General features: G+C 46.6%; 1 protein-coding gene across 6 annotated transcripts in view; it reads left to right on the forward strand.

Moving 5' to 3' along the window:
- Positions 1–15031, forward strand: part of PLEK (pleckstrin) — a 217683-nt gene that overhangs the window by 94539 nt on the left and 108113 nt on the right. Inside the window, exon 1 of one of the 6 annotated variants that reach the window (XM_053284481.1) lies at positions 4310–4591. The exons of the other annotated variants lie outside the window; for them this stretch is intronic. Coding sequence (XP_053140456.1) covers positions 4469–4591 — 123 coding nt within the window. The 5' untranslated portion in view covers positions 4310–4468. Of the gene's footprint in view, positions 1–4309; positions 4592–15031 lie in introns of those variants that run through there. 6 annotated transcript variants of the gene reach the window in all.

Here is a 15031-nt window from a genome sequence, read left to right on the forward strand (position 1 = left end):
ACTCTACAGTTACTGCAGAGTCTACTGTGGAGGTGTCCAGCAGCTTCCCTTTTATAGTTAAATTGGATCTATTTTAATTTATGACTCCCAAGGATGTGGATAAGCTGCTTGGGATACTTCATCTTACTACCTGTCCTGATCCTTGCCTGACATGGCTTATATGATCTAGCAGGGAGGTTATTGGAGAGGGTCTTGTTAGGATCATTAATGCTTTTGAGGGCGCGCAGGATGCCTTCTTGTCTCAAGGAGGCAATTATTAAGCCACTGTTGAAGAAACCTGCACTGGACCTTTCAGAGTTAGGCAATTAAAGGCCTGTCTCCAACCTCCCATGGTTGGGCAAAGTGAGTGAGAGGATGGTGGTTTCTCAATTCCAGGCAGTCTTGGAAGAAACAGATTATCTGGACCCATTTCAAACTGGCTTTCGGGCAGGCTATGGGGTTGATACAGCCTTGGTTGGCCTGATGGATAATCTCCAGTTAGGAATTGACAGGGGAAATATGACTGTTGGTCCTTTTAAATCTCTCAGCAGCTTTCAATACCATCAACCATGGTATCTTCTTGGAGCACCTGAAGTGGTTGAGAGTGGGAGGCACTGCTTTGCAGTGGTTCCATTCCTACCTCTTGAGTATATTCCAGATGGTGTCACTTGGAGATTGTTGCTCTTCGAAACGAGAGTTATTGTATGGGGTCCAGCAGGGCTCCAAGCTATCTCCAATGCTTAACATCTACATGAAACCACTGGGAAAGATCATCAGGGGATTTGGTGCAGCATGTTATCACTATGCGGATGACACCAAGATCTGTTTCTCCATATCAGCTTCAAAAGGAAAAGGCCTAACTTCCCTAAATTCCTGCCTGGAGGCAGTAATGGGCTGGATGAGGGAGAACAAACTGAGACTGAATCTAAACAAGATGGAGGTACTCATTGTGGGAAGTTGGAATTTAGGAAGTGGCTTAAATCGATCTGTTCTGGATGCGGTTACACTCCTCTGGAAAGAGCAGGTATGTGGTCTTGAATACTTCTGGACCCAAACCTATCCCTGATTTCTCAGATTGAGGCAGTGGCCAGGAATGCTTTCTATCAGCTTTGGCTGATACACCATTTCTGGAGATAAACAACCTTAAAACAATGATGTATATGCTGGTAACATTCTGACATGACTACTGCAATGCACTCTACATTGGGTTGCCATTGTACATAGTCTGGAAACCACAACTTGTGCAGACTGCAGCAACTGTGTTGGTCTCCGGGGTTACCTGAAGAGATCATATTACACCTATTTTAAAAGAACTACACTGGCTTCCAATAAGTTTCCTGGTGAAATACAAATCGCCGGATCTGGAAGTGATCCGTTGTCATAATGAGAAATAGGTTACTGCGCCTGCTCAGGGACCTTCCAGATGGCTTAATTAGCTCCTCTCTGGCACCCCTCCCTGCCATGCATGTGCTCCGTGCCTTTCTTTTCCCGGCAGTCAGGTGCCATTTTGTTTCAGTTTCTTTTCTACCGCTGATGCGTTGACACCTGTGGTTTATTGTTCCTCAGTTTGTAGAAAAGAAAATGTTATTTCGGAAAGGTATTGAAGTATTTTGGACTTTGGACTGTGAGTTGACTACTTTTAAGGTTTTTGGACATTGGACTTTGTTGTTAAGGTTACACGGCTTTGCCGTTGGAGGGGACATGGCTGAGAGGAAAAAGACTACTTTTAAACGTTGCTCTCAGTGTAGAGCCAAGCTACCCTCGACTGATGAACATGATTGTGTTTGCTGTGCCTCGGTGAACAACATGTCACAGCTTCTCGTAGGATTTGTAGAACCTTTTCAAAGCACACTTTGGTTGCTGCACTTCAGGGCGGCATTTTATGGAGATGCGCTGTGTCTGCCTACGCCAAGGCTGGACACCAATCTCAGGGTTGACACCAGGGTCAACACCAACAGTTTCGGTGTCAGACCCAGGGTCTGTGCATGCCCAGTATCAAACCCTGAGGGATAATCTTGAGGAAATTGTCTTCAAAAAGCCCAAGTCTACCAATACTGGGCATAAGAAGTGTAAGTGACATTGTGCTTCATCGGACAGTGAATCACCACCTCAAAAAAAGCACAGGTCAAAGACGCTCCACTCGTTGAGATCGAGGATGCCTTCACCATCAACGACAGTCCAGTATCGACCACCTTTATTGTCAATGACTCTTCAATACTGCTCCCCCCAGGCAGCAGATCACCGGCGGTGGCGTGCGGCGGCGATGTGGCGGGCCACGGTGGCGGCGGTGATGTGGCGGGCGGTGGCGATGTGGCGGGCTGTGGCGGCGGCTCAACGGCGGCGTCCCAACTGCACAGGCGCACCAGGCACGCCTGCGCAGAAGCGACACCGGGCCAGAAGGCAGGCTCAGTGTCGCTGCCTGCACTCCGCGCCGCCGCTCGGCCGCTACACTGAGGAGGCCATCCCATCGCCGCCAGGCCAGCCACCACTGCACTCGGCGCGGCGGGTGACCTGCCGCCGCCACTCGGTGGACGACCCACCGCCGAATTGCTGCCCGCATTCCCGCCGCCACACTCGGCAGGCGATCCGGGGGGGGGAGCAGGGGGAGCCACTTTCTGGCACCCCCCACGTGACCCCTGGGGTGGCGCCCGGGGCACGTGCCCCCCTGCCCCCCCATAGTTATGCCCCTGACTGTCATTATTATCGTGATATCTGACATTAGCTCATTGCCTTAGATATTAGTTCATATCCAGGCTGTACTGATTCCTTTTAACCTGAATTCACTCTTATAAGATCAGAATGACTTTAGGTCTTATAATGTGGCTAAGTTCTGTTGCATAGCTAGCAAAATTCGTTCAGAGCTCATTAAGGACTAATATTCTATGAGTTTTAACACCACTCTGTATTAATTACATAATTTTGCTGTCTCACTACCTTTATAATCAGGCATTCTGTTATTAGTCTTGTTTAACCTTTACTGTATATATAGTTTTATTTTCATGGTTTTAACTTTTAGCGTCTTCTACTTACACTAAGTAATTTTACAGACACTTTTATTTTGTAGGTGTAGATTGTTTGAACCGTTTTTCTCTATTTTGGTGCTGTGCTGGTCAAAGACCGAAACGAAGACTATGACTATGAGTTCAGGGTCTCTGGACAGTACAGCAACAAAAAATGCACATCAGTTTTTTAGAATTAATGGCGGCTTACCTGGCACTGAAGTCTTTTTGCGTCCTTGCTTCAAGACACTATTGTGCAGTTACAAATGGACAATACCACGGCGATTGTCTGTGTAAACTGACAGGGCGGCACAGTGTCACGCTCTCTGTGTGCTCTGAGCACCCAGCTGTGGAACTGGTGCATATCCAAGAATGTTTACCTCGTTGTCATCCATATCAAGGGATTGGAGAATGTCTTGGCAGATGACATGAGCAGGACTTTCACGAACCGGCAAAATCATTAGTGGGAATTGAAACAAACGTGTCTAGATTGTTTGACAGAAAGATGGGGTGTTTCTCAGATTGATATGTTTGCTCGGCCACAAAAAAGAAATTTCCATGGTTTTGTTCCAGAGAGGGCATTGGGCAAGGGTCCCTGGGTTGTTGCCTCTCTGATGGAAGCCCCATTTGAGCCGCTTCATGAAGTGAGCTTACATTATTTGACACACAAGACTGCATTTCTTATCATTATCACTACTGTCCGTCGTGTAAGTGAGCTACCCGCTTTAAGAGCGGACACACTGTATATGCAATTTTATCCTAACAAAGTAATTATCTGTACTGACCTCGAATTCTTACCAAAGGTAGTAACTGACTTCCAATTGAATCAGAACATTTCTCATGATGACTACGGATCACTTCCAAATAAACAGGTTGCTTACTTGTAACTTATGATCTGGAAGTGATCCGTTGTCAGTCATGAGACCTACCCATATCTCCCCGCTGCAGCATTTTAAAGACCGAGACTGACTTAACTATTGGGTCACTGGACTGCACAAGGTGTGGATCGTCTGAACATCAGGCAGATCTGAAGGGGCGTAACTATAATAGGGCAAGGGGAGACAGTTGTCTGGGGGCCCACTGCCTTGGGCCCCCCCAGAGGCAAGTCACATGACTGACTCCCCCAGCTGCACACCCGCCCGGGATTCGTTCAGTTGTATTCAACCTCCGAAATTGAGCTACCAGAACAACATGTCTTTCTCTGGTACCATTAAATGACTTGCATCGTCCACAATTTACAAAACCTTTTAAAAAATAATTTAGGATATTGTTCTATTGTGGCACATAGGTTATATTTTACTATGCTTTTTGTTACCCTTATTCAGCCTCATTTAAGATTTCTTCACTTCATGAGCTGAGCTTCAGTGAGGAGGGGGGGCCAGTTTAAAATCTTGTCTCTGGGCCCACTCCAACCTTGCTACGCCCCTGCGGATCTGCAAGAAACTGAAACTAAATGGTGCCTGACTGCTGGGAAAAGAAAGGCATGGAGCATGTGCATGGCAGGGAGGGGTGCCAGAGAGGAGCTAATTAATCCATCCGGAAGGTCCCTGCACAGGCGCAGTAACCCATTTCTCATGACCAACAATGGATCACCTCCAGATCATAAGTTACAGGTAAGCCACCTGTTTTTATTATCTCTAAAAGCCTTGAATGACTTGGGTCCAAGGTATTTAAGAGAATGCCTTCTTTTTCATGAACCTCATAGCCTAGTAAGATAATCAGGGCAGGTTTTGTTGCAGTTGCCACTGGCTCAATTGATGTCCAGTATTATAGGTTCAACTTTTGATATGGTAATTAAATAGGAGACCTGCTCATTGCCATGAATTGCCTCTTGCTATTCAGTAATCCAACACCTTGAACTATTGCTTCTTTTGTCTGCAGAAGAGCAAGCCTATTGACCTAAAATTCTGCTTGGATTGTTTGCTATCACTTTCTGAATTCCCTGATTCTATAGTTCCAATCTCCAAAGAAATAAAACAGTGAAGGAAAAGGGACATCCAGAGCAGTTCCAAGGATGCACCTGGAGGTTGCATCCCCACAGGGAGAGTCTTACTGAGCAGCAGAGCACATGCTTAGGGGAAGGTGGGGAGTGATTTGTGCTGGTCTCCCTTGCCCTTATGCATGCTCTTTGCCTTCCAGAAATACGCCCCTGAGGGTCACACATTCCTCAGGGACATATTCCTGGAAGGCAAAGAACATGCATAAAGGCAGGGGAGATGAGTGAAAATTGCTCACCCCTTGTGTGTGCTCTGCAGCTCAGCAAGACTTAGGCTGAGTTAGGATAAGCCTCTCCTTGCAAGGATGCAGCTCCTATTGTGTCCTCAGAATACCACTCTGTCAGCAACAGTCTCCAGAAAGCTTTTCATACAGGGCTTTTGAAGCCCTTTAATTCGCATCTTCTCCAGAATGGAGGAGGTGCGTTCACATATCGGATAGATTTACTCCGAAGTCCCTGCAAGTTACTGGGGAGCAGTTCACACACAATTCAGGTTTTTCACTGCATGTTAGAGTGCGACCTGATTTATATCCAGGGTAAAAAAAAATCCACTATTTGCAGCGTTTTTTTTGGGACAACTTGGTGTTTGCAATAAAAACTGCTGTGCGTAAAAGTCCCAGATTACACTATATGAGGATATCTCCATTTTGAAATTCACTCTTGTCTAGTAATTGCCAAGGCTAGATTCAAGGTGCTGGTCTTGATCTTTAAATCCCTACACAGTTTGGGGCCGTTGTACCTATCAGACATCCATACAAACCTGCCAGGGCCCTCCATTCAGCATCTCATGTTCCCACCACTAACAGACATCCAGTTGGTGGGGACTAGAAAACATAAGAAAAATAGAGCCTTTTCAGTTGTGGGCCCTAGGCTTTGGAATGCCCTTCCAGAAGAAGCTTTCTCATGCTCCCTCCCTTGGTGTTTAAAAAAACAACCACCACCCCCAAAATTAGCATCTGATGTTTCATCTAATAAAATAAAATAAAAAAATCAGGAGCCTCACAGGACAAGCAAAAACAAAATTTTACCAAATTAAGATCTTCCTCTGCGAGAGCAAACTAAATTTGCAACTAAGAATCAGAATGATGAAATGCTACATCTGATCTCTTCTCCTGTGTGGATGTGAAACCTGGACCATCAAGAAAGAAGCACGTAAGAAACTGGAAGCCCTTGCAATGTGGTGTCTCAGAAGAATACTCAAGATTAAATGGACCAGTAGAACAACAAATGAAGTACTTCAAAAAGCAAAAACACATAAACAAATTATACAGACAATCAAAAGATGTAAACTAGCGTATTGTGGACATATCCACAGCAAAGTAAATTATCTAATACCGCAACTTAGTAGTGTGCATGGTTTCGGTCCGGCGCAATGGAAAAGCCCTCCGGACCGGTTTGGAAGTCCGGAGGTTCGGATGGGCGGGGGACTGTTACTTTAAGCGGGGGGGTGGTAGTACTTACCCCCCCCGCCACTCTTCCCCCTCCGGCGCTGGTCCTTTGAAAAATCTTCTTGGGGCGGCAGAGTTCCTCCCTGCTGCCCCTGCCCCCGTCGTTGTTCCTTAAGGGTTAAAGATACTAGAGCTAGCGGCGTGCATGCGCCCTGCGCGGCACGCACACTTGTCTCTGACACTGCCGCGCGTGCCGCATACGTCACTATGCGGCGCGCACGGCAGTGTCAGAGATGAGCGCAGGCCGCGCAGGGTGCATAAGCGCCGCTAGCTCTAGTCTCTTTAACCCTTAAGGAACAACGACGGAGGCAGGGGCGGCAGGGAGGAACTCTACCGCCCCAAGAAGATTTTTCAAAGGACCAGCGCTGGAGGGGGAAGAGTGGCGGGGGGGTAAGTACTACCACCGTCCTGCTTAAAGTAACAGTCCCCCCCATGCCAGATGGGGGGGGGACTCTGGAACGTGCACACCCCTACCGCAACTAACACTAGAAGAAAGGCTAGCAGGTAAAAGATAAAGATGAAGAAGGGATGGATGGATGACCTGAAGAATGGCTAGGAAAGGGCACAGAAGATATTGTCCATGATTCTAGGGGCCGCGATCTATTGTTTCTGCTGGCTGCCAACCCCCCAATTGGAGAAGGCACATGAAGAGAGAGAGAGATTAATAACTTAATTTGAAACTTTTAAAATTTGTAATTGTAAATGTTGTTTTAGCTTGGTCATTTAACTTGTTGAATTTTATTACCGTAATTTCTTAACTTATATTGTATCTATTTTATTAATTTTGTGAGCCACCCCAAGCAGTAGTGTTCTGGAAAGGGAATAAATGTTGTTGTTGTTATTAATTATTATTTTTATTATTATTGTTTACACAGTCAGACAGTTGTTATTGACTGGTTTGTTTCATCCAGACATCGAGTCCTTCCCAAGGACCTGGGATGGCTGAATTTTATTATCAATGTTGTTGCTGTTGTTATAGATATTGTTGCAGAATATAGGCTGTTCCCAGTAAAGTTGCTTTTTGTAATTGGCTGATGGTGATTTCTGTGGCCCCTATGGTGTTGAGGTGCTCTTCAAGTTGTTTTGGAATTGCACCTAGGGCACCAGTTACCACTGGGATTATTTTGTTCTTCTTCTGCCACAGCCTTTCAATTTCAGTTTGTAGATCGTTGTATTTTTTTTTTCTATTTCTTTTTCTTCTATTTTGCTATCCCCTGGTATTGCTCATTTGATTATTTTAACTTGTTTTTCTTTCTTCTTGACTACAGTGATATCTGGTGTATTGTGTGGCAGATGTTTGTCTGTTTGCAGTCAGAAGTCCCATAATATTTTTGCATCTTCATTTTCTATCACTTTTTCAATTTTATGGTCCCACCAATGTTTGGCTACAGGTAGCTTGTATTTTTTGCAGATGTTCCAGTGTATCATCCCTGCCACCTTGTCATGCCTTTGTTTGTAGTCAGTCTGTGCGATCTTTTTACAAAAGCTGATGAGGTGGTCCACGGTTTCATCTGCTTCATTACAAATGTGGCACTTGCTGTTTGTTATTGATTTTTCTACTTTTGCTCTTATTGCATTTGTTCTTAGTGCCTGTTCTTGTGCAGCCAGTATTAAACCCTCTGTTTCTTTCTCCAAGTTGCCATTCTTAAGCCATTGCCAGGTCTTGGTGATGTCTGACTTTCCATGTATATTGTGCAAATATTGACCATGCAGGGGCTTATTTTTCCATTTTTCTGCTCGGTTCTTCACTTGCTCTTTCTTGTAGGCCTGCTTTCTTTCATTGGTGTTGAATAGTTTCTCGTTCTTGACCATTTGAAGTGCATCTTCTTCACTGTCCTTTATATATTCTTCAAGGCCTCTTTTCTCCTCCTTTACTGTTTGATGGACTTGCGGCATTCCTCTTCCACCTGAGCTGCGAGGGAGGTATAGCCTATCTACATCACTGCGGAGGGTGCAGAGCATGATTGATGGTCATTATTTTCCTGGTCTTACGATCTAGCGTCTCTAGCTCTGCCTGGATCCAGTCTATTATTCTTGCACTGTATCTGATAATAGGTATAGCCCAGATGTTTATGGCTTGTATGGTGTTCCCGCCATTGAGTTTGGACTTGAGGATTTTTCTAACTCTCCTGATGTATTCATTTCCAATTTTTCTTTTAACTTCAGTGTGTGCAATGTTATCAGCCTGGAGAATGCCCAAGTATTTGTAATGTTCTTTCTCTTCCAGGTTCTTGATCTTGCTTCCATTGGGCAGTTCTATTCCTTCTGTTTTTGTTATTTTTCCTCTGTTCATTATTAATGCAGCACACTTGTCTAGTCCAAACTCCATTTCTATATCGCTACTGAATATACGGACAGTGTTTAGCAGTGATTTGATTTCTGACTAATAAGTGTTGCATTACTTCACCTGCTATTATTCCAGTTAATAATTTGAACATGGTTGGCAGGCAGGTTATCGGTCTATAATTACTTGGAACTGCACCTTTTGCTGGGTCTTTCATGGTGAGATGAGTTTTCCCAGTTGTTAGCCATTGTTCAATATCACCTCCTTGCAAAATGTGATTGAACTGTTTTGATAGTTGTTTATGAAGGCTTGTTAGGTGTTTAAGCCAAAAGCCATGCAGTTCATCGTCACCTGGTGCAGTCCAATTTTTAATTTTCTTTGCTCTTTCACTTATTAATTCTGGTGTTATTATTAGATCTTGCTTTTGTTGGTTACATTTTTCAACCTCTTTTACCCAGCCTGCTTTTTTATTATAATCTATAGGATATTATAATCTATAGGATAGTCCCATAATTTCGGCCAGAATTGCACTGTTTCTTCTTTATTTGGTGTTTCTATGTTTCTTGCAGTTTCTCCTTCTATGCTTTGGTAGAGACATCTCTGATTCGACTGGAATTGGAGATTCTGCTGGTGTTGTGTAATTCTGGCTTCGTATCTGCTAATCTTCTTTGACACTGCTGTTATTTGCTGCTTTATTATTTCCAGGACTTCTCTAATTTTCCTTTAATCTAGACAGTATTTTTGGATCAGATACTGTTTGGTGTTTTCATTCGTCAGCTTCTTGTCTTTCATATCTTTCAATTTACTAGCATCTGATCTAAGCCTGGAGATTTTATTTTCTAATCTAATCTTCTATTTAGGTGATGTACTACTTTCTTTTTTGACAGGTCCACTGATCTTATGGCCGAGCTCTTGTGTTGTTGTTGTTGCTGCACTGTACATGAGTTGGTTTGTTTCTTGCAAATGATTGGTTGTTATTTCTGCAAGTGATTGACATCTTTTAATGCCTGAGCAAGTTGTTTTTTGGCAACTGTTTTTAGAGCTGGAAGTCGAACCCTGGTGGTTGTTTGGTTCATGTGCTCAGTTATTTTTTGCTTTAGTTCTTGTTGCTTTTCTGTTAAACGGCATTCAGGTTTTTGAGGTGAAGGGAAAGGGGAGGTTGCCTGGTTTTGATTTTGAAACAGTTCAGCAACAGTGGCATCCTCTATTTCCCACACCTCCTCCACCTGCGCCTGAGCAACTTCTTCAGTTGGTGATAATTCTTCTTCCATATCTTGAGCCTGTTTTGCTCTTTGCAGTTCTTTCAGCTCAACTTCTGTGAATACTTTATTTCTTATTATGAATCTTCTCTGGTCTGCTAGCCTTTGTTCTGTTATTTCTGTATCTGGATGCTTCTCTTTCCAAATTTGGTACATTCTTTTTAAATAAACTCTTCTAGTTGGACTAGACTTGTAATAGCAGATCATTATTTCCTTCTTGGCATTTTTCGTATATGTTTTTTCGGTTAAGCGACGTTTCTTGCAGTTTCCGGCCCTGGTTGCTCAACTGAAGATCCTGAGTCCTGTAGCCCACTTGCCACCAGATGTCCAGGGACTCCAGCACCTTGCACAGTCCTTGTTGACCCAGGCGACGACCGATCCGGTATAGATTTATTAAAGTCACGTCTCACCATATTGTTGATGGGAAAAGCACTGGCTCCTCTGATGAGACCTGTCCAGTATGGTTGGACCTCTGGCATAGCTCTCACCTTCCTCAGAGCATGCGAGCCCCACAACCACTCCAAGGTTGTGCCTCACTGGAGGAGGATGATGATGATGATGATTAATTCGATTTCTATACCACCCTTCCAAAAATGGCTCAGGGCGGTTTACACAGAGAAATAACAAACAAATAAGATGGATCCCTGTCCCCAGAGGGCTCACATTCTAAAAAGAAACATGATAGACACCAGCAACAGTCATTGGACGTACTGTGCTGTGGGTGGATAGGGCCAGTTACTCTCCCCCTGCTAAAAAAGGAGAATCACCACAGTAAAAGGTGCCTCTTTGCCCAGTTAGTAGGAGTAATAGTACCATTTGTACATTCCTTACACAGATGACACAACAACGTTCTGGATCCTGAAGAGAAAAGTTTGTTTTCTTTAGTACTTATTTTCCCTTTTCTTAGCTTCTTTCCTCAGCTTGATCTATATTAATAATAATATTATAATAATAATTTAAAAGGTGTTTTTCTGTCTTACAACTACATTATTATATCTGTTTACATTTGAGATGAACATTGGGAAGAGTCACGCATATTGGGGGCATCTTTAGTTTATGTTCTTGGCATTTCATGTTTCAAAGAGGTCCCATAGCACTGGATGAGGGTCCGTAGTTCATATCTTAGGTTTTAAAGAATAATTAAATGAGACAATTTAGTGCTATGTAAACAGGTTTTCAGCATAATTAAAGATTGCATGTCAACTCTATGTAGCCTTAATTCATGATTTATGGATGTAGAGTACAGTATGTGTAGAGAACTCCATCTTGTACTTGGCAAAGTACACTGGTTCTTAGCAAATATATAAAAGCCACTCTATTTGGTCCAGTAGACTTAATGCTGAATTTGGACTTGGACCTATATTCAGATCCTACCTTAAACATAATGTTTCTGGGTGGTTTTGCCTTGCTCTCTGCTCTTGTTACCCAAATGTAAAATGTGTATTGCACCCCCAGCCCCCAATGAAAACAGGACATGCTTAGCTGGAGTAAATAAGGGCCACTTTTATTATTGTACAGAGGTAATGACTCTTGCAGTGGGGTCCCAATTAACTAGAGTGCGGGTACTCCTCTCGCGTGGTGGCCCTTCCTAGTGAAGGGCACCTCACTCCAGGGCAAAGGGCCGGGTCCTGATTTGGTCAGGCTCCAAGTCCTGGCCTCCTCTCACCGTGGGGCTCCACCCCGCCAAGGGCGGTGGGTGGTCCGACACCCCCCTCAACCCAAGCTGTCAAAGCTCTGAGCCAGTGAGTCACTCCCACCCCCGAGTGGGGGCTATTCCCAACCTTAGGGCCGTCAAAGACCTGAAAGGCTGTTCCTTGATCCCCCTCACCCAACTGGCCCTCCAGCCAAACACCAATCCCTGAATCTACCTACCCAACACCCACACTCTCCTGCCACAGAAGTGGGGCAAACCTCTGTTTACCCCCTCTTTCCCCACTCCACTAGTACCTCTTGGAGACTGCGTTGCAAGTCCCGGAGGAACACCTCCTCATTCCCCTGGTCAGAGAGATGCACTCTGTTCCCTCTATACAGGGCCGCATCCTGCACTCGTATGTCAGGGTGCTGTATTACTGTCCCCCCTAAGGTGGTGATCGCTCTTCCAACCACTTTATTTACTTTTTTAACGTGCCCTATTGAAGCACAGGGGGCCCCCTTGGCTCCTCCAGCATATCCTTGGGAGCAGGTTAGACCAGACCAACCACATCTCAGGCCATCGGGCCACCAGGCCCTGAAAATCCTTGATTGCCTGCAGGCTCAGGGCCCTGCCTTGCAACAAACCCAAGTTCTTGGCTCTCAGATGTACGACCAAGATGTGCAGTGCCCCCTTTGCGGTGATGTACTCATCTAGAAGTGGAAGGAAAAGTTCCCACAGCATTCCTCGGCACCCCATCCACTCCACTTCCGCCGCTCCTGCCAGACCCAACTGGGTACCCAAGCTGGTCTGCCAAGCTCGCCAACTAGCCCAAAACACATAGCCGTGCCCATAGATGAGTATCCGCAAAGGGAAAGGAGGTGCCTGACCATCTGTAAGACAAAATTGGGTGTTACTTCTGTGGGCCATCACTTCGGCAGCGGGCATATGTAGCGGCGACATGCGGACGAACGCCACCTCCCTAAGTCCCAGATGCGGTTTTCAGGCAGCCTCGCCGCTGTTGCTGAAGGTGCTGCCCCTATCCAAAAGGAGTGGGTGCCATAAACCCGCGGGTCTAGACCTGCTCTCCTCAAAGTCTCCTTAACCATAGCCCAGAACTGGAAGCGCATCAAGGGCATAGCGTCCACATGATGGAACAACTGGCTTTCTCCCTCCCCATGCACCTCCATGTAATCCTTCATGGCCCGCACTGGGCAATGGCCCTCATCAGTCCCCTCTGCCAGGGTGATGGTGGCTCCCTTGCCCTTCTGGTCAGTCCTAGCCCGCCTCAGGTGCAACACCACCTTGTCCCTCTCCACCCGGGCATCCCCGTACTGCAGGGCCCGCGCCGACATATCAGACCTGGAGGAGGCAACCAGCTCTGATTCATAGCGCACCGAAGAAGGCCACAAGGCAGGAAGCCCTAAGCAACAGTACCTCAAAGTTGGAAAAACAAATATCATTATAAAGTGGGAGCACCTGTTGCAGGGTTGTTGGCACCAGCGGGACCCTCGTATCTGGTCAAGGGGGGTGTTCTCGCACCCTTCCCTCGAGCATTCTGTGCACCCGGAAGTCAGCCATGGAGTCCGCAAACCCCTTCATTTTTGCCTGGAAAGCAAGTGCTGCCAACCTGCCCCCAATGGACCCCGTGGCCAAGCCCCTCCCATGTAAATGTGTGCTATAGCACATTATGTGCTCAACTGGGATGGGCCATAGGTCCTCCAGCCCTGTATCAATCCTAAATGCATGGAACTCACGGACAGCCGACACATAGTGCACTCTTGTGCTAGGTGCTAGGGATAGGCAAATGGCCTTCTCTGCCTCTAGAATCCAAGGTTCCATAGGTGGAGTGGAAACAATTCGGGAAGCTCCCTGGCTGCTGGGGCGAGAGTTCGAAAGCGCTCTTCCTGCATCCAAGAGAGCGCATCCACAATGCTGTTATCCAGCCCCAGCACGTGCCGTGCGGCGAAAAGAATGTTGTGGTGCAGGCACTGCAGCGTGAAGCAGTGAACCAAGTGCATCACCCGAGGACTCTTGGAAGTTCCTGAGTTGATCACCTGCACTGTGGCCATGTTATCACACCAGAACTGGACAGCCCTGTCTTCAAAATCCCTAGCCCAGATGTGCACCGAGACCACTATCGGGAAGAACTCAAGGAACGTCATATCTTGTGTCACTCCCCTTTCTTCCCAGTCTGGGGGCCACCTGGATGCGCACCACCGCCCCCGGAATAAAAGCCACAAACTGTGCGCCCCCCCCCCTGCATCGGACTGGACTTGGAGCTCTGCTTCTAGCAGGAATTTGGACTACCACAGGGAAATGCCATTGAAGCTCCTCAGGAACTCCACCCACATCCTGGCGTCCTCTCTAAGCTCATGTGTCACACACACACGGTGATGTGGGGCCCTAAGCCCCTTAGTGGCATCACAGAGCCTCCGAAGGAAGGCGCGGCCAGGTGCAATCAACCTGCATGCGAAGTTCAAGTGTCCCACTATAACCTGTAAGTCCCTCAAGGTGATCTTTCTGGCGTCAAGCAGCTGTCCCAGGTGCCGCTCAAGAACAAGGACCTTCTCTGATGGCAAGCGGCAGCACTGAGCTACTGTATCTATTTCAATTCCGAGGAAGGCCAGCCGGGTGGCTGGACCCTCAGTTTTTTCTGGTGCCAATGGTACACCCAGTTCCTTTGCCAGCTCATGAAATGTGTCCATTAGATACTTGCAGGTCGATAAAGGCCCTGGGCCAGAAAAAAGAAAGTCATTTAGATAATGCACCACTGAGGCAAGCCCCGCCCTCTCCCGGACTGTCCATTCCAGAAAGGAACCGAAACACTCAAAGGCAGAACAAGAGATGGAACAGCCCATGGGCAGGGCCCTATCGATATAGTAGCCACCCCCAAAAGCAAAACCCAAGAGGTCGGAGTCATCTGGATGGACTGGAAGGAGCCTGAAGGCTGACCTGATATTGCACTTCCCCATCAATGCACCCCTCCCCTGCTCTCGAACCATCTCCACTGCCGCCTCAAAAGTCATGTACCCGCCCTTCCTTTACTTCTTTATCAATTTTTGCCCTTAAAATCTGCTCCAACCCCTTAACTGAACGTTTTCTGCCCAGGAACTAACCCTGGGACCCTGATAAGGGATCCGGAAACCCCTTTGAAACCCTTCCCCCAGATAGCCCCTATCTCACACTACCGGGTACTGCTGCAGAAGCTGCAACAGCGGACCCAGTCTTATGGGGCTAGGTCCCTTTTGCCGGAGCGGGGCTACCCCCTTTTCTGGTGGCAGGCCCATCTCTGGGGCTGGGCCGGGGCCAGCGGCCCTTCGGACAGAAGTTGAATGAGTGAGCGCCTCCGCAAATAGTGCATGCGTGCCGAAAACAACACGGGCGACACAAGCAAGTCCCTGCTGATGCAAATTCCCAGCAAGGCTGACGAAAC

Source organism: Hemicordylus capensis, chromosome 1 (assembly GCF_027244095.1).
Source record: "Hemicordylus capensis ecotype Gifberg chromosome 1, rHemCap1.1.pri, whole genome shotgun sequence".
Taxonomy (NCBI): domain Eukaryota; kingdom Metazoa; phylum Chordata; class Lepidosauria; order Squamata; family Cordylidae; genus Hemicordylus; species Hemicordylus capensis.